At 40.3% G+C, this 20,688-nt stretch overlaps 1 protein-coding gene across 5 annotated transcripts in view; it reads left to right on the top strand.

The window, feature by feature from the left end:
- cntnap4 (contactin associated protein family member 4) overlaps positions 1 to 20,688 on the top strand; it is a 338,818-nt gene that overhangs the window by 248,953 nt on the left and 69,177 nt on the right. For all 5 annotated transcript variants that reach the window (XM_008103192.3, XM_008103191.3, XM_008103193.2 and 2 more), the window contains 3 exons: positions 9,636 to 9,833; positions 15,012 to 15,168; positions 20,407 to 20,534. In XM_008103192.3, the coding sequence (XP_008101399.1) occupies positions 9,636 to 9,833; positions 15,012 to 15,168; positions 20,407 to 20,534 (483 nt within the window). The remainder of the gene's footprint in view (positions 1 to 9,635; positions 9,834 to 15,011; positions 15,169 to 20,406; positions 20,535 to 20,688) is intronic.

The raw sequence follows: 20,688 nt of genomic DNA, 5'->3' as shown, positions 1-20,688 counted from the left end.
CGTGGCTAATACTGGAGTAATTGTGGTTGAATATCTGCCAAACCTTACAGCTCTCCATGGTGCTGTATGGAGAATTTCTTATTCTGCTCCTTCACCTGCCCTCTTTAAACACACAAGCAATGGCAAATATAGAAGAGGGTTCACGGAGAAGAGGAGCTTGTGAAGGCACCTCACCCAAGCCTTTCCCTACCTAAATTCAACACTGATTTAGATGCAATGAAAACAGTATTTAATTTGTCGCCTTTTTAGAAAACAGATTGGTAGTGGTTCCAGTGTTATCTCGAGCTGAATTTATTCTCTGATTTTGAAAACTAAAATTATGTGACACTGTTTCTGAAGTGCAAAGAACATATTATAAATTATTCATTGTTCCATTTCATATAAAAATGAGAATCCACCTTTTTACTGAATACTCTTGAAATGTTGTTTGCCATGTCTTTTAATTCTTTCAAGTTTGTATGCTTTGTCTTTCCCACATACATCTTGGAATTGATACTATTCTGTATGAAAAGAATAATCACAATTCTTTTTCTGGGATGTTTCCCAGTGGACATATGCATTGTGCTGTCTGATAAAACACGATTAAACCCATCTAAACAATGGCTTTGATCCAGAAAATTCTCTTTGTGAGTGGGAAGGTATCCTTCTGACTATAAATACTTCTGCAGAAGAAGTAAGGGGAAATGTTTTTACTGATTCCTCCCTGCATTGAAGCCCAGTGTGATCCCTGAAAGTCTCCTCTGGGAAACTGGGAGGGCCCTCTGAAAAAATAAGGGCATTGAAAGTTGGAAATTAGTAATTCCTCTTATCCCTTTCTGCTAATTGGTGTATTTTGTACACGGAGATAATTCTGTTGCTAGTAAAAAAGAATGGTCCAGGCCAATGTGAATATCCATAAAACTTTATCAAGATTCTTTTTGAAGTGTGCTTTCAAAATCACATTAGTAGATGATATAGAATCATAGAATCATAGAATCATAGAATAGTAGAGTTGGAAGAGACCACATGGGCCATCTAGTCCAACCCCCTGCTAAGAAGCAGGAAATCGCATTCAAAGCACCCCCGACAGATGGCCATCCAGCCTCTGCTTAAAAGCCTCCAAGGAAGGAGCCTCCACCACGGCCCCGGGGAGAGAGTTCCACTGTCGAACAGCTCTCACAGTGAGGAAGTTCTTCCTGATGTTCAGGTGGAATCTCCTTTCCTGTAGTTTGAAGCCATTGTTCCGTGTCCTAGTCTGCAGGGCAGCAGAAAACAAGCTTGCTCCCTCTTCCCTATGACTTCCCTTCACATATTTGTACATGGCTATCATGTCTCCTCTCAGCCTTCTCTTCTGCAGGCTAAACATGCCCAGCTCTTTAAGCCGCTCCTCATAGGGCTTGTTCTCCAGACCCTTAATCATTTTAGTCGCCCTCCTCTGGACGCTTTCCAGCTTGTCAACATCTCCCTTCAACTGTGGTGCCCAAAATTGGACACAGTATTCCAGGTGTGGTCTGACCAAGGCAGAATAGAGGGGGAGCATAACTTCCCTGGATCTAGACGCTATTCCCCTATTGATGCAGGCCAGAATCCCATTGGCTTTTTTAGCAGCCGCATCACATTGTTGGCTCATGTTTAACTTGTTGTCCACGAGGACTCCAAGGTCTTTTTCGCACACACTGCTGTCAAGCCAGGCGTCCCCCATTCTGTATCTTTGATTTCCAGTTTTTCTGCCGAAGTGAAGTATCTTGCATTTGTCCCTGTTGAACTTCATTTTGTTAGTTTTGGCCCATCTCTCTAGTCTGTCAAGATCGTTTTGAATTCTGTTCCTGTCTTCTGGAGTGTTAGCTATCCCTCCCAGTTTTGTGTCATCTGCAAACTTGATGATCGTGCCTTCTAACCCTTCGTCTAAGTCGTTAATAAAGATGTTGAACAGAACCGGGCCCAGGACGGAGCCCTGCGGCACTCCACTTGTCACTTCTTTCCATGATGAAGACGACGCATTGGTGAGCACCCTTTGGGTTCGTTCGCTTAGCCAATTACAGATCCACCTAACCGTAGTTTTGTCTAGCCCACATTTTACTAGTTTGTTTGCCAGAAGGTCGTGGGGGACTTTGTCGAAGGCCTTACTGAAATCCAGGTACGCTACATCCACAGCATTCCCTGTATCGACCCAACTCGTAACTCTATCGAAAAAAGAGATCAGATTAGTCTGGCATGACTTGTTTTTGGTAAATCCGTGTTGACTATTAGCAATGACCGCATTTGTTTCTAAGTGTTCGCAGACCACTTCCTTAATGATCTTTTCCAGAATTTTGCCTGGTATTGATGTGAGGCTGACCGGACGGTAATTGTTTGGGTCGTTCTTTTTTCCCTTCTTGAAGATAGGGACCACATTCGCCCTCCTCCAATCTGCTGGGACTTCTCCCGTTCTCCAAGAACTCTCGAAGATAATTGCCAGTGGTTCTGAAATAACTTCCGCTAGTTCCTTCAATACTCTTGGATGTAGCTGATCTGGCCCTGGCGACTTGAATTCGTTTAGAGTAGCCAGGTGTTCCTGGACAACTTGTTTCCCTATTTGGGGTTGGATTTCCCCCAATCCTTCGTCCATTCCATGTTGCTGAGGTTGAAGATGGCTTTCTTTTTGTGAGAAGACCGAGGCAAAGAAGGCATTAAGCAGTTCTGCCTTTTCCCTATCCCCTGTCACCATCACCCCATCTTCTCCTTGCAGTGGCCGTATCGCCTCCTTTTTCTTCCTTTTTCTACCAACGTAAGCAAAAAAGCCTTTTTTGTTGTTTTTTATGTCCCTGGCAAGCCTGAGCTCTTTTTGCGCTTTAGCCTTGCGAACTTTTTCCCTACAGGTGTTGGCTATACGTTTGAATTCTTCTTTGGTGATTTCTCCCCTTTTCCACTTCTTGTGCATGTCACTTTTGAGCTTTAGCTCAGTTAGAAGTTCTTTGGACATCCATTCTGGCTTCTTTGCACTTGTCTTATTTTTCTTCTTTGTTGGCACTGTTTGCATTTGCGCCTTGAGTATTTCACTTTTGAAAAACTCCCATCCATCCTTAACTCCCTTGTTTTTTAATATCAGCGTCCATGGAATGCCGCTCAGTAATTCCTTCATTTTTTGGAAGTCAGCTCTCTTAAAGTCCAGAATGCGTGTTTGACTTGTCTTAGTTTCAGCATTCCTTTGTATTGCAAACTGCAGGAGCACATGGTCACTTGCCCCTAAGGATCCAACCACTTCAACTGTATTGATCAGGTCTTCCACATTTGTTAAGATTAGATCAAGAGTTGCTGATCCCCTTGTTGCCTCTTCTACCTTCTGGACCATAAAATTATCTGCAAGGCAAGTGAGGAATTTGTTGGACTTTGTACTCTTGGCTGAGTTTGTTTTCCAGCAGATATCGGGATAATTGAAATCGCCCATGACTACTATATCTCTTCTTTGTGCCTGTTTGGTCAGCTGTTGACAGAAGGCTTCATCAAGTCCTTCATCCTGACTCGGAGGTCTGTAGTAGACACGCACGACAAGATCTTTTTGAGTCCCGGTTCCCTTGATTCTTATCCAGATGCTTTCAAGCTGGTTTCCCGGATTACAGTCTTGCATTTCTTCTGCAACGTAACTGTTTTTGACATATAAAGCTACTCCCCCTCCTCTCCCCTTTGTTCTATTTCTGTGAAAGAGGTTATAGCCCTCAATGGTTAAATTCCAGTGATGGGAGTCATCCCACCAGGTTTCAGTGATGCCTATGACATCGTATGTGTGGTGCTGTGCTAGGAGTTGGAGTTCGTCTTGCTTATTTCCCATGCTCTGAGCATTAGTGTAAAGACATGTAAGCCCCTGTGACCTCCCCTCGAACTGTTTATTTGGGATTATTGTGCTCTCTGTACTTGGTCCTTGCTGTGTTTGTGCAGCCCTCCGTTTAGCCTTTCGGCGGTTCCCTGTGGTCGTGGGTAATATAGTGTTCGCCAGGCTGTTGTTCCCCTCCCCCAGTGGATCTAGTTTAAAGTGCGCCTGATGAGGTTTGTGAGTCTGTGTGCAAAAAGATGTTTTCCTACTTGTGTGAGATGCACCCCATCGCTTGCCAGTAGTCCATCCTCTTGGAAGAGTAGACCATGGTCAAGGAAGCCAAAATGCTCCTCTTGACACCATTTTCTGAGCCAGTTATTGACCTGTACTATTTTTCCGGCCCTTGTAGAGCCGTGTCCTACAACAGGGAGGAGGGATGAAAAGATCACATGTACATTATACAGTTTTAGCTTTGTTCCCAGAGCTCGAAAATCATTTGTGATCTTTTGAAAAGTATGCCTAGCGGTGTCATGAATCAACATAAGGTGGGGAGGGTGATGGGGCTTTAGGAGCCTGCTGAGCCTCTGAGTGATATGGTGTATTTTTGCCCCCGGGAGGCAGCATGTTTCTCGAGCCATCCCATCCGGTCTGGAAATGATGGCTTCCGTTCCTCTAAGGAGGGAGTCACCTACTACCAAGACCTGTTTCCTTTGAGGATTGACAGGGTCCCTTTTGTGCAAGACAGTGTGTATGTCCCCTGAAGAGTGTTCCTGTTGAAGTGAATCATGTAGGTGTAAAGTGTTGTCCTCCTCCTCAACATCCCCAGTGCATTCATCAATGACAATCCATTGAGATACATCCGAGAGCCCATTACTCTCCCAAGGATGTTCCTGTTGCTCCTGGTCTATGATTGGGGATGGAGCATTTGCATGATTACATAAGTGTGACTGTGGTGATGCACTGTCCCCATCAGGGCTATCCCCTGCGCATTGATCCAGGGTGGTCCACTGAGTGGTATCTAAGAAACTGTGGTCCTCCACAAGATGTGTTTCCTGATTGTATGTTAATGATGTAAGAATTTCAAATCTGTTGTGTAAATGCAGCTGAGCAGAGGAGTTCTGCGGAGGCTGCCTGGTCCTGCGTCTCCTTCTATGGGTGACCTCCTTCCAAGCCTGAGGGTTGTCTACCTTTGAGTTGATCTCCCCATAAGGTTCCTGATCATGGTCTTGGTGGTGTTGGTGTGATGCAGGCTGCTGATCTACAGCAGCGTGTTGTGCAGTGTCCAAGAAGAGCTCGAGTGCCTGAATGTCCTTAAGGGTCTTAATACGGTGCTCGAGCTGTTGGATCCTCTGCTCCATCAGAGTCATCTGTTTGCATTTGGAGCAGATGTAGTTGTCTAGTTTTTGTGTGAAAAAGCGGAACATGCCACAGCTGGTGCATGTGATGGGAATGTTTTGCTTTTGTTGCATCTCTTGGTGAGCGTGGTGGCCAAGTGGGATCTTTGTACAGTTAAGTAATATGCACGCACTTTATGTGCAAACTGCAACAAACCACCTCTTTGTGTATTTGTTTATGTTGCTTTGTTTCCTGTATGTACTGCAAAGGATAGTTAGTAAAGGTGCCTTTTTCGTGAGCGCCGTGAGGCGCACGCGACACTGGCAAATAAAGCTTTCCCAGAAACTCAATTAACAGGGGACAATGCCTGCTGTCAATCAACTTAAGTACCTGGCTCTCTTTCAACACAACAGTCACACAACAGTTAGACTTTGACCATATGTGCATCCACAATATATTCAGAGAGATAAGCATATTTTTTTCGTGTCAAGAGCAACCGGAGTTGCTTCTGGAGTGAAAGAATTGGCCGTCTGCAAGGACGTTGCCCAGGGGACGCCCGGATGTTTTTGATGTTTTACCATCCTTGTGGGAGGCTTCTCTCATGTCCCCACATGGAGCTGGAGCTGAAAGAGGGAGCTCATCCGTGCCCTCCCCGGGTGGGATTCGAACCTGGCAGTCTTCAGGTCAGCAACCCAACCTTCAAGTCACAAGGCTTTTATCCCCTAGCCCACCAGAGGCTCCTATAAGCATAATGAAACCCTAGGTTTCTGTGGTGGCCAGGGGAGCTTTTACACAACTAAAACTTTCGCACCAGTTGTGCCCATACCTTGGCCATGGTGGTCCATGCTCTTGTAACATCCTGTATAGATTACTGAAATGTGCTCTATGTGGGGTTGCCTTTGAAGACTGTTTGGAAGCTTCAATTGGTCAAACAGGCAGCAGCCAGCTTGCTCACCAGAGAAACATACAGGAAGCACACAACTCCCCTGTTGTCAGCCCCACTGACTGCTAGTCTGTTACCAAGCACAATTCAAAGTGCTGGCTTTAGCCTATAAAGCCCTAAATGGCCTCGGCCCAGCTTACCTGTCCAAATGTATCTCCCTTTATGATCCACCTCAGAGATTAAGATAATCTGGGGAGGCCTTGCTCTCAGTCCCTCCTGCTTCGCAAGTGCGACTGGTGGGACAACAGCCAGGGCCTTCTCAGAGGTAGCCCCTCGGCTGTGGAACTCCCTCCCTAGTGGCATTAGATCAGTCTCCTCCTTTCTAGCCTTCAGAAGGAAAGTAAAAACCTGGCTTTGGGATCAGGCTTTTGGAGAATAGCGCAGTGCAGTAGTAGATTTGGAATATGTGCAATGACTACGGCACGGCCTTGAACTACGATTTCTGGATAGAGTGATTTTAATATTGAATGTTATGTTTTTTAAAACGTTTAATATGCATTAATTTTAAAATTTTAAGCTTAGTGTTTTGTGTGTGTTTAAGGCATTGAATAATTGCCATAAGTAAGCTGCCTTGTGTCCCCTTCAGGGTAGAGAAAGGCAGGTTATAAATAATGTTAATAAATAAATAAATGATATTGAGATTTTGTTTTGCTCTGTTTCATCACTATCTGTGTGAACATCTACAGCAAAAAAGAGGGGCAAGATGGGGAATGAGGGAGAGAGCAGGAAAAATATAAAGGAATGCAAGGAGCTGAAAATGTTTCAATGGTGCATGTTCATGCTAGATAGCTACATTTGTATTTCCTTTCCCAGACTGTGGAGGTTTGTACCACTGTTCACTGACATCACTTCCATTTTGTAATCCACTAAAAGGGTGCTCTCCTATATAGCTTTAACAATTCTTTCCGCCACCCCAAATTAAAAAAAAAGTTTGCATGAGGTTTATTTTGTAATATTTTTGTCCTTCAGGAATCATTTTATATTCAGGAGAGATCTTTATGTAAGCATAAAGTAAGCCAGAACTGGTACATTTCTGTTAATAAATGGGCATCTCCAGGCAGGGCTAAAAATGCGGCAACACAGTGCCTACAACCTCTTGGAGTGGATAATGATATTTGAAAACAAACATGTAAAAAACAAAGCCTCACAAAATCGGATGTGGAGGCCTTTAATGGACTCAAAGCCCACCTTACAGGTGCACATAATCCACAACCCACATTTTTTCCACATTTTGCAACAATGGTTAGTTCGAACTAGTATAAACTCATTGAATCAATTTGAACTTGTTAAAGTAACATTTCCACCTAGGTCTAATCTTTCTGAGATGAACAACTGTATAGTATAAGCCACATCATCTCCACTCATGAGAGCTCTAACTAAGTCCAGCCAAGTGTATTTAAATGTCTCTTTATATCTTCTGTACTTTGTGCTCAAAGATCTATGATGTAAATGGGAATCAAGGGAAAACTGAGTATGGGACATGTTACCCAACTTCAGCCCTGTACATGTTGCAGGAAAACACTTGCACATGGCTCTACCTTGAGAGATGTGTGGGATATGGACAATAAGTCAGAGGAAAAATACAGAATAGTAACAGTATAATTTTTAAACCTTTAAAAAGTGTGAGTTGTATACCTAGATATATGTCAGGGTAGAAATATGAGGCAGGAATAGGAGTATTGGCTCCATCCCATAATTTCTTTAATTTTTCAAATTTCTAATATTGCAATAACTTACAAACAAATTAAACATTTACAGTATCAAGGGACCATGAATGTACATGTGTCCAAATATAAGAATTCTTTATAAATGTGAATAAATTTCAGCATCCTACTCTTTAAAATACTAGAAATGGGGAAGCTGAAGATAAATTTCATGGAGGAGCAGAATTCTTATTTGTGTGGACAAAAAGATCAATTGGTGGATGGGCATCATTTCAGTCCATTTATCTACAGGAAGAAGAATATTTTCTATGGTTTTTGATAGGTGAGCCTCACTAGTAACAGTGGAATACCATAGCTTTTCTTTTTAAACTGTTTTTGTTTGATTGCTACCAAAAATGGTGGCAGCAATGGTTGTAATGGTAGCCTAGTCATCGTTTTGCATCTTCAAGACTGTCTTGGATGTAGCATTGCTCTGAGGCAAAATAAGATAAAAAGGGGGGTCTAAAAAGCTGTGCCCAGCCACACGTTGCTGTGGTGAAGTGTGGTGGTATGGGAAATAAAGCATTGAGGAATTGGTGGTAGTTAGTATATGTTATTTCCTAAAGCTTATAAATGTACAATATTTCTGGTTATTCCTTTTTTGTCTGTTGGAGGCAAGTATGAATGCTGCAATTAGCCAGAACAATTAGCATTTAATGGCCTTTCAGCTTCAAAGCCTGGCTTCTTCCTCCCTGGGGAATCTTTTTTTGGAAGGTGTTAGCTGGCCCTGATTGTTTCATGCCTGAAATTCCCATTTTCAGAATGTTGTTCGTTATTTACTATCCTGATTTTTAATATTATATTGTTCTGTTTTATTATACCACAGTAATTTTTATATCTTATACAGTAGAGTCTCACTTATCAAAGCTAAACGGATATTTACTGTCCTGATTTTAAATGTTATATTGTTCTGTTTTATTATACCACAGTAATTTTTATATCTTATACAGTAGAGTCTCACTTATCCAAGCTAAACGGGCCAGCAGAAGCTTGGATAAGCAAATATCTTGGATAATAAGGAGGGATTAAGGAAAAGCCCATTAAACATCAAATTAGGTTATGATTTTACAAATTAAGCACCAAAACATCATGTTTTACAACAAATTTGACAGAAAAAGCAGTTCAATACATAGTAATGTTATGTTGTAATTACTGTATTTATGAATTTAGCACCAAAATATCACGATATATTGAAAACATTGACTACAAAAATGGCTTGGATAATCCAGAAACTTGGATAAGTGAGGCTTGGATAAGTGAGATTCTACTGTATTTATAATCTTATATTATTTGTTTTGAACTGGATTATCTTGAGGCTTTTTCTACAGAACTGTATAAAACCCACACTGAACTGGATTATATGACAGTGTGAACCCAAGATAATCCAGTTCAATGCTGATACTGTGAATTATCTGCCTTGGCATTCTGGATTATATAGCTGTGTGGAAGGGCCTTGAGTCTACAATGCCATATAATCCAGTTCAAATCAGATAATATGTATTTTATAGGCAATGTGGAAGAGGCCTAAGTGAACCCTACTTGTCCCTCAGGCACCATTGTGGCTGAGGGGGTTGCTATAACATGGAGTGGGCAGGGCCTATCCTTCTGTCTGGCAGCCAGTAGGAGAATGGCTCTTCCTGGTCCTCTGTAATTTGGACTTTAATTTTCTAGGGTTTTTTGATTGAAAAACATAGATTTGATGACTGTGTCTTTTGTGGCCAAATTTGGTGTGATTTGGTTCAGTGGTTTTGTTGTTTACTCCATGGGAAAAATTCAAAAGGCAACTCTGAGGGAAATTGCCCAATAAGAAAACAAATGTCCCTCTCTATTATGTATACACCTGGTTTTCATTGTGTTCTTTCTATTTTCTGTCTGTTTTGCAAAGACACCACTTGGACAATTATTCAGCACAACAACACTGAGTTAAGCAGAGTCAAAAATGCTAATCGAGAGAACCCCCATACTGTGTTTTTTAAATATCCGGCCATGCTGGAACAGCTTCAGGCTACAATTAACCATGCAGAACACTGTGAACAAGAGCTTGCTTACTACTGCAAAAAGTCACGGCTTTCAAATAAGCAAGGTAAGTAATGCTGACATTATGCCACATAACGTGTTATATTCCACAAAGCACTGCATATATTTAATTCTGCCAAGGTTATGGCATCTTGCTATTATCGCTTGTTTTTGTTTGTCTTAAAAAACTGTTTAAAGATTTAGCAAAACAAATCCCTACCCTCTAAGTTGCTGAATAGCTTTTGAACCAGAAAAAAAGCATCAAGTTCAATTTATAATGAGCTTCATTTGAAGCATTAACTATGTTCAAACTAAATTCCTTGCCTAATCCTAGCATTTAGCAAAAATTATAACAAGAGTGCTTCCTGGTCTGCATGTGAAAGCCTTCAGTAATTGACCAGGAGTTTAGTAAATATGAACGTTGTGAAAAGAAGCCCATGCCGCTGATTTTTTAAAAAAGAAATAATTAAATAAATCATTCTGCTTTTGTGATTAAAAACATCTTGCTTTTAGTCTGTATCTATTGAAGACATGTTGAGAAAATTGGTAGCAAATAGTATTGTAAGATGTTTTAGCATAAATAATTGAGATTGCAGTGTTGTAGTAAATGTATTAATTGTTTTTCTCTCAAGGCATCTTACAAGGCTAAAACAATTTAAAACTAAGCACCCTATGGTCAAAAATTAAACAAGCTGCCATATTAAAATGACATTAATTAAAAAAATGTTAAAATCATCCAATTGTTTAAAATACAGCGTTCATACCCCTACTTAATTTTTTAAAAAACTTATAGTCAAAGGAGATTGGAGAGGTGGTCAACTTAGATTTACATGGAAGCAAATTCAGCAGAAAGGGAGCATCCAGCAAATGCTCTCTCTCCCATCTGTTCACCAGAGGGACCTGACATGGTTGTAGAATGAAAAGAAAGACTTCTCTATGATAATACTAAGACTCAGGTAGGCTTGTGTAGGAGATAGGTTTTCAGATGGTCTGGAGCTAAACTATTGTGGATTTTATAGGCCATAATCAACACTTAAAATTATGTCTAAAAATAAACTGGTAGCAAGGGAAGCTTTTCCAGCAAAGAATTTTCTCACCATGTAGCTAGCATCAGTCAACACTCTGGCAATGGCATTTTATTGCTGCTGAACATTTCCGAAAATAGCCCTTCATGGTCTGTGTTACAATAATCTAGGTGAGATGTAACCAAGATATGTGTTACCATGGACAAATCTCACTTCATCAAAAGTTGCTATATTCTGGCTGTTGTGAAACCTGTTGAATGTAGTCTTTAAGAAAAAATATTGACACAGTAAGTAAATATGAAACATACCAGATTGAAACATACAAGAATAAACTATTGTAGAAATGTTGTAGGATGCCGTGGTTTGTAGTATCAATGGAAAATCCTGGTTATTGGTGCCTTCAAATTTAGTACGGTAGTAAATCCACTCGGTGTTAGATTCCAGATTTTAAATGAACTGCCCAAGGTTATTGCAGGGAGAAGCCAGAAAGGTGAACAATCATATATAAAGTTTAGACTAAATATGAAAGCAAATTCAGTATCCCGCTCAAGAATAGAAACTATCAGCTGTCTCTGATGGTGAATCAGGCCTATCAGGGAATTTTAACACTCAAATGCTAATTAATAAGTCAGTCAGTAAATACATATATAGGCAGGAGTCCTTCACTGGATTTATAGATGTATAAGCATTGTAGTTGGAGTGCTACATAGTGAATCCCAGCATGAATCCAGAATCCACACATTATTACTGTAAAGTAGCTTCTTTTCTTGACTGTGTTGCTTGATAGGTATCTGTTTCCTTGTTGCTTGGGAAGCAGCTGCCTGATGGTCCTCCTTTCTCCCACAAATGATTTCTAGTTCAGCAGACGAGAATTGGGATCCTTGTCACAATTCCCTCTCATGCCAGAGATTGCTCATAAGATGGAGGTAGATGACCAACTGTTAGCTTGATACTTCCAAGCAACCAGAGAAGTTCTCTAGTTTTCTAACCAAAACTTGCCAACAGCTGTGGAGAAAGTGTTTTGAAACAAAACTTACCACTCCTTCTCTGGTGATAAATGCTTTCATTGAGTGCATATGACAAATTCAGCATTTAATTAATGAAGGAAAAAATATAGGCAGTATTATTTTGTTTAGTCAGAAATAGGGTTTCATTGCACTTCATATTCATTCTTATATAAAAGATTATTAAAGGAATGTTTGGAAAACATATTGAGTGATTTCTCTCTCTCTATAGTCAACATGTGCATTGTTCCAGAATAGAAGCCAAATCAAATGAATCATTTCACTTTCATCTGATTATTAGCATTCAAAGCCAAGCCAGAACCTGGACTAACCACTGCTTAGTTAAATCCTTTAATAGCATTACCAAATTCATATCAGTACACAAACAACTGCTTCAGCTTTCCCTTTCCAGATAATTTGGTCTATTCAACTAAAAAAAATTGATGAGTTATTATCCTATATCATTCAAAGTTTTAAACTTTTTTCTATATTCTTGAAACAGGGACTATAACCTCTTTGCACAGGTCCTTAAATTGCATATGATCTGGCTGTCATTATCAACTATTGTGTTTTATTTAAATCCCAGTGAAGTTGACTCTCAGGAAGAGGGCAAAGATGAACTAGAAGTGTTCATACTGATGACAAGGAACTCTGACAGTTTGGGAATCTGTGTGACTGTAAGCAAATAATAAGGCTTTATAAGCAGACTTCTTGAAAACTGCAAAGGCAGGAGAAGGTTTCTATATTTTTTCACTATGGGGAATTACCAAGGAAACGTTACTTTAGCATTTTTGAACATCTTACATTGTTTATGATTTAGATTAACATTAAATTTGATGGACAATAGCTTGTTCATAGCAGATCCTTTCTCCTCCTTGGAGTCCAGGGAAACTGCAGAGGAGGCTTGGGGAAAGCTCTATTAGGGGAACATACTTAGTTACTCCCACTTTTGCAGTTCTCAAGAAGAATCAACCAAACAATACAGAATTAAATAAAAGGACAACTTAAAATCCATCTCTTGTGCCTGATATTATTTCCCAGGTTGCTCAGCCATCAAGCTCGCTGGTCCAGAGTTTCTGATAAAAACTACCCTGGTTTGCTTTCTTCCCTCCAGAGGACTGTTTTCAGCCTCGATCTATGAATAGAAATTGGATTGCATTTGGAGACTTGGCTTATCCCTCTCCTAGGCTCCTTCTTTTGTGAGGAAGATTCACCAGTAATCTGAGATATCCAAAAGCAATTCATTGTTTTGCCAATTCTTCATTCTCTCAATATCCAAACAAGGCTGTCCTCACCCACTTTCTTCACAATATCAGTTGTTTGCTTGTTCAAAAAGTTACTTGTCTTTAAAAAATGTAGAAATAAAAAAAACTTCACTAAGTCTTGGTTAACATAAAGCAGATTGATTGTCAAAGGCTTTCACAGCCAGAATCACTGGGGTGTTCTGTGGTTTCTGGGCTGTATAGCCGTTTTCTAGCAGCATTTTCTCTTGATGTTTCTCCTGCATCTGTGGCTGGCATCATCAGAGGAAAACATGGTCTGGGATCAAATTTGTGTATTTCTGTATCAGAGTCTCAAGTTTGTACAGTATATAGCATAGCTTGTACAATTTAGATATGTGAAAGCAAGAAAAATGGCCAGGCAATTTGCTGTGTTCGGGGTTCTCTTTGTGTGGTAGTTGAGCTCAGATAAGAATCTTTCTTCAGATTATAGCACATGCTTAATTTCAAAGAGATATAAGATGTAAAGTCACAGATGGTCCATTAAATATTCCATTCCATATACACTTTTTAAAACTTTCCCTGAAGTCATGAAAGAAATGGGGATAGATCACCATTCACAACAATGGCTTTGCATGTACTCCTGAGCCACTATATTCTCTGTTTCTGCATACTAATGTATATAAATGTCGCATTCAAAAATAAGAGGGTGTGGAAATTGTAGAGATTTTCTTCATGTTTCTGTATCTTCCATCCAGGGGTAACTTTGCAAAGCTAAAAACATGAAAGGGGTTTTGTGCCATTGTGCATATTCTGGTTAAATTATTTTTTTCCTGGAATTATGGTTCTTTCTCTTGAAGGCTTGCTATGCTGACAGTTGCATTGCATGAGTTAATATTTTTTGCAAACTGAGAGACTGTAAAAGAAGCAGAGGGCTTGTCTGACAGTGATCTGCAATAAGTGCTGACAGTTGTTATTGAAGGAAAAAAGAGGAACATATCCACATTTCATAGTGGGAGGTTATTGTGGAAAGCTTGAATGCACATAGGCAACAAAAGCAGAATCCACCTGTGTGTTGCCATGCAGTTTAATAGAACCTTATTTCCCCCCTGTGGCTTCACTTTTACGTTCATTGCAAAGTTCACCTTCCTTCATTCTCCTCCTTCAAGATGGATTATCTTCATGCTTCAGATCCTTCAGTAATTACCCTTTTCTGTCTATTTTGTGCATTTATTGCTCTGCTTAATTGGTAGTGTTTTTTTATTTAACATACAGTACGGTAGAATTAAGATCTAACTATAGCTCTCGTTTTCACTGTGAACTGGACTGAGAGTAAAATTGGTCAAAGTTTCTTTCTTATCACATTAGACCAATTATGAAAAACAGTTATTAAAGAGGCTCCACCTTTGCAACTGCAACTTGCTGCAAGATCTTTTATTTCACATTTGCAGTTCTCCCAACAGAAGATTGATCCAAATGCTCAGTATTTGCTTAAGTATTATGCCTATTACTATTAATAATAAGCTATGATTATTACTTTTATTATGGAGACTCATCTTTCTTAGATAAGGCTTAATTATCTAATTTCCTCACTAAGTGGATTCTTGATCTTCTATTGATCTTAGCTTCATGGAATAAATTAGGTATTTGGGCAAGGGCATCTCTTTTTTTCACATACTATCATAAAGGAAATTGCATAAATGCTTTCCTTAAGATAAATGATTCTAATATCATGCCTGGTTGATTTAGGGACTATCAGTTCTCTTCTTCCAATGAGATGTAAGCATAAACCTTGACAGTAAGCTAGTTCATGATAATGAAACATTAAAATGAAAAATCTTATCATTTTGAAGTAGAGCTAATTTTATTTTAAAGTAATCAAATTTTCAAACTTATTGAGGCTTTTTATGTGAATTTTCTTGAGATGAAGCAATACAACAAAGGTGGAATTGGAACCAATATATAAAGCACCTGTGTTTTCTAATTTGTCTTTTAGATGGAATTCCATTCAGCTGGTGGATTGGTAAAGTCAATGAGACCCAGACTTACTGGGGAGGTTCCAAACCAGATGTTCAGAAATGTGCTTGTGGAGTACAAGGCAGCTGCATTGATTCCCAACATGACTGTAACTGTGATGCTGACAGAAATGAATGGTAATTATTCTCATAAACACAGAGAATTTAAAAATGTGAAATTATCTTTCCTCTGAGAAATGTAACCTATCAGAGCATTTGTTTCTTTCTGAAATGATTTTTTGAAGATTCAAAAATGCTTTCAAGCAGCAAAGATTCCACAGAAGGTACTTTCGAAAGTTAGCTTTTCTGTCATTCCAAATTAAATATCATCCTTAAAATCTCAATTAGAATTAAAAAATAATTTAAAAACCACAAAAACATATTTAAAACTAAAAACCACAACAACTCCTGACTTGATCTTAAAAACTTTTTTCTTTAAAAGCCTGAATAAAAAGGTCTTAGCCTGCCACCAAAAGGACAGCAGGGAGTGGACCATTCTGGCTTCCCTGGGCAGGGAGTTCCAGAGTAGAACAGCTCTGCTCCCTGTAGTCAGTAACCTGGCTGCAGCTCTTTGGACCAGCTGAAGTTTCCAAGCACTCTTTGAAGGGAGCCCCACATACAGCATGTTACAGTAATCCAGACAGGATGTAAATAAGGCATGTGTCATTGTGGCCAGATCTGGCTTCTCAAGTAACGGGTGCAATTGGTGCACAAGTCTTAATTGTGTGAAGATACCTGGGCCTCCAGGTTCAACTCTGAGTCCAGGAAGACCCCCCAAACTATGGACCTGTGTCTTTAGGGGGAGTGTAACCCAATCCCTATTCCCTGATCTGCCTTCCAGCTGACCAGGAGCACCTCTGTTTTTCTGGATTAAATTTCAGTTTGTTTGCCCTCATCAAGTTCATTACTGATTTATTTATTTATTTATTTATTTATTTATTTGCGACATTTATATACTGCCCTTTTCACCCCGAAGGGGACACAGGGCGGTTTACAAGTATATATGCATACAATATATTATATTATACAACTATATTGCAATATTATTAGTAATATTGCATGTAATATAAATATACAATTATAATAGTGAATTATAATTATTATTACATTGTATTACAACATAATATTATTATTAATATTAATATTATATATATTCATGTGTGTGCGTGTGTGCGTGTGTGCATGTGTATACACACACACACACACAAAGCATGTTACTGGTAGGAGGGTTGATGATGACAGACACTGATGACAGACACTGGTTTAGGGTCAGGATAGCTCCCTTGGAAAGGAGTAGTAGAGTTGGGTATCATCTGCATATAGGTGGCACCACATTCCTAGACTCTGGATAACCTCTCCCAGCAGTTTCATGTATATGTTAAACAGTATGGGAACAAAACAAAACCCTGAGGAACCTCACAGGACAATGGCCAGGGGTTTGAACAGGAGTCCCCCAACACCACTTTCTGGAGGTTCGACCCTCCAGGAAGGAACAGAACCACTGTAAAACATTGCCTCCTGTCTCATCCTAGTGAGACAGCCCAGGAAGATACCATGGTCAATGGTGTCGAAAGCCACCAAGAGGTCCAGGAGAACCAACAGGGACACATACACCACTGTCTAGCTCTCTGCAATGGTCTTCTACCAAGGTGACCAAAGCTGTCTCTCTTCCATAACCAGGCCAGAGACCAGATTGAAATGGACCTAGATCATCTGTTTAATCCAGAAATCCCTGCAGTTGGGAGGCCACCACACACTCCAAAGCCTTGCTCAAAAGAGGGAGGTTGGACACTGGCCAATAGTTGTCCATTATAGAGAGGTTCAGGGATAGCTTTTTAACGTAGGTTTCACAACTGCCTCCTTTGGGCAAGCTGGAATTTTACCTTGTTCCAAGGAGGCATTGACCACCAACTTTACCCACTCTGCCCTTCCCCCTCTGGCCTGTTTGATCAGCCAGGAAGGGCAAGGATCTAGAATACATGTGATAGCTCTCACCTCTCCAAATATCCTGTCCACATCCTCAGGCTTTACAAATTGAAAGGTATCCACCAACATTGGACAAGCAGGAGCCAGAGTTACATCCACTGGAATTGTATCAATAACAGCATTCAAGTTGGAACAGATCTGAATTACTTTATCTGCAAAGTTTCTTGCAAATTCTTCACAGTAGGCTGTTGAATGGTTATAATTTTCTCCTTGAGGACCAGGACCAGTATGTAATACAGTGGTTCTCAACCTGGGATCCCCAGATGTTTTTGGCCTACAACTCCCAGAAATCCCAGTCAGTTTACCAGCTGTTAGGATTTCCCAGATGTTTTTGAAGGCCAAAAACTTTGGGGGACCCCAGGTTGAGAACCACTGATGTAATAGCCCTCTGACCATTCAAATCAGCTCAGATGGATGGTTTATTGCAGAGGCAATTGTGGAAGCAAGGAACAATTTCTCTGCTGCCTCCATTGCCACACAGTAAGCTTTCAAACACAAACTAGCCTGTGCTTGGTCAGATTCGCTTTGAGTTTTCCACCAATGTCACTCTAGTCTCTATCTCACTTACTTCATCACCACCAGCTCCTTGGAAAACCGGGAGCTGGTTTGGCTCTGCTCTTAGACAGGAGATGTTTAGGAGCGATTATGTCCACCTATTCCAAAGGTCAGCCAAAGCTTTGAAAGAATTGCCTGCTGAGGTGACAGGAAAATCCCCAAGAGCCATTTGTAATCCATCCGGATCCATAAGCCACCTGGGGTGGACTATCTTAACCAGTCTCCCACCCCTATGAAGATTTGGAGTCCCAGCAAGTCTAAACCTGACCAAGTAGTGATCAGTCCATGACAAATCAACTGTTACACCTTCCTCCGTATCACAATACCATCATCCCATCCTGCATAGAAAACAAGGTCCAAGGTGTGCCCAGCAGCATGTGTAGGACCAGACACCACTTGGAACAGAATCATGGCCTCCATGAAGTCCTGAGCCACTCCCAACAGGGCAATCTCATCATGGAATCCTGAAGTCTGCCAACACTATTAGCTGCTGAGACTCCAACACTAACCTTGAGACCACTCCGGCCAGCTCAGAAAGGGAGACTGTTGAGTAGTAGGGTGGGAATTCTACATCAATAGAATTCCTATTCTGTCCTGGCTATCCACCTTTAGATAAATACACTCAAATGCCTTTGGCTGTGAGATAGGGAACCTAGTCAGGGGATGGAATCACCACTTCAACTCCACCTCCCCACCCCCAGGCCTTGCTTGCTTGCTGCTGCTGCTGCTGCTGTACAGAGAATACTGGTGGGCAGAGCTGAAAGATAGAGTAACCCCCCAATCTCATCTAACCAGGTTTCTGTGATACAAACCAGATCAGCATGCTCATCCAGAATCAAGTCCTGGATGGAAGTTGCTTTTCCATTTACAGACCTGGCATTCAACAGCAGCATTTTCAACCTAGGGAGACTGTCACCCTGGACAAAGAACTTCTTAAAATTAGATTTTTATATTTTTAAAATATAATAGCTAATGAATAAAGAACATTGTGTGTGCAGTAGTCTCCCTTGCTCTGTTGCACTCTCTGAACACAAGTGTGGGAGAAAGTAGACTCAGCAACCTATGTTCTCATCACATGGGACTTGTGCTCTGTCCTAGGACATGGCAAGGACAGAGCCAGGATAGATTCTACTGGAGCCCATCACATGATGCAGTTACTTCTGGTGGGGCTCCATCCTGGCAGCATCATAGGACAGAACTCTGAGAACACGGGTGGCTACCAGTGTTTGCATTAGCTAAGCTGGGGACAGCTCGGAGGGAAGCTGGTCAACAAGTTTCCCCTGTGTGATGGGGAAGGGGGCAATGAAGGCAATGTGGGGCTCTTAAGCATGGTTTCATTTGCTCTCCGGTGGATTTGCCCCACTACCCAATGGATTCCACCACTATCCCCTGACTTAAGGACCTAGTCTTAGGTGTGCAGCTTTGAAAATCTGTCCTAGTTGTTTGGAGAATAGTGCCAATGCTCATGTTCATATCATCATCTCAAAATTTCTCTGTAGCTGGAAAAATCTGGGTCTTTATTCAGATATACTCCTGTTCTCTGAGGCATGGAATGGAGCATTCAAATGTCTCATTTAGTAGATTGGCCATCAGGATTGTGCGAGGGCTCCACAACAACTAAGTGGAGTGACAATCAGCCACATCAGTCAATATTTCCACTTGTCATATTCCCTTGGCTGAAAACAGATTCAGCTGAGTCCTCTCCATGAATAACAAGGAATTGGACTTCTACTTATAATGAATAATAATACTGAAAAGGCAGTGCATGAAAATTGTTAGACATAACAAAAGAAAGCAAATGAGCAAATGGCCATCTGACATTTAATGAAATATAATACTTTACAAATGTAAGATTCTTCTATTCTGATAGTAATTTAGGGAAACCTTAACATTAGGTATCACTAGATGTAAAACATGAGAAAGTTAGGGCTGCACTTTGTTTCAGTAATTAATAATGGTCTTTTGACCTTGATTAAATGATGTTCTTGAAGTGGAACGGAGAAAGGGCTCTAGCTGATTGGCAAAACACATGCTTTGAATGCTAAAGATCCCTGGGTCACTCCCTGGTGTCCCTTGGTGGAGCTAGAAAAGACTCCTACTTACAACCATAGAAAGTCAATTCTTATCAGTGTTAACAGCTCTGGGTTAGATGGAATCTATAAGGCAGCTTCTCATGTGAATTGAAATGCCACTTTGGAAACTTGTTACTCAATTACGCATTCTTTGTACAAGGGACTCAAATATGTATCTGGACACACACCTATGTAATGGAACCATAAAGACAAACTACTTTGCACCAGTTATGGGGCATGGATGATTTTTTTTTGGCTCTTCCAAATGGAGCCCCGAGGTTAGAAGGTGTAACCACACAAAAGGTCTTTAAATGGAAATATAACTAAGGTGTGTTACTTAGGTTTGAAGCATATGAGACTTATTATATGCTTCATTTTAACTAACCTGGATATACTTTCTTGTGCATCCCAGTTAAAGACATGGAATTTCTTTTTAGAATTATATCTAAATAAATACCTAATTTGTTCTAAGACCTCAATGAATTTCCCAATAAGATAGATGCTAATTCTAAAACTAGTCCATGCTACATCATTTCTGGAAAACAATATTATTGTACGCTGTTGAGGAGTGTAGTCCTAAGCCTATATTATAAATGCATTTAGGCAAGGAACTGTTATGTCTTGACTGTTCTATCTCACTACATCTTTGATGTGTAGAATTATCACGAAGGCCATAATGTTTCTTCACATTCTAATGTACAAAGCTATGACTTATTTGGAGCACTATCTTAAATGTTGTGTCCTTACTTTTTTTTTTTTTTAGGACAAATGACACAGGTGTCCTCACTTATAAAGAACACTTGCCTGTAACAAAGATTTTCATCACAGATACAGATCGACCAAATTCTGAAGCTGCTTACAAACTTGGACCTTTACTTTGCCAGGGTGATCGTAAGTAATTATATTGCAGTCATTTATAGCACATTACCTTTTGACCTCTGAAGATGCAATTAGAGGATTTTCAGGAGCTTCATTTGAGCTGGGATTTGTTTGTTTTCAGCACCTGGCATCCAGTTTGCTCTCAGCATCCAGACATTTTTAGCTA

The sequence above is a fragment of the Anolis carolinensis genome, chromosome 2 (genome assembly GCF_035594765.1).
Source record: "Anolis carolinensis isolate JA03-04 chromosome 2, rAnoCar3.1.pri, whole genome shotgun sequence".
Taxonomy (NCBI): Eukaryota; Metazoa; Chordata; class Lepidosauria; order Squamata; family Dactyloidae; genus Anolis; species Anolis carolinensis.
Note: the sequence above shows the minus strand (reverse complement) of the source record. Positions and strands in the feature narration are given on the sequence as shown.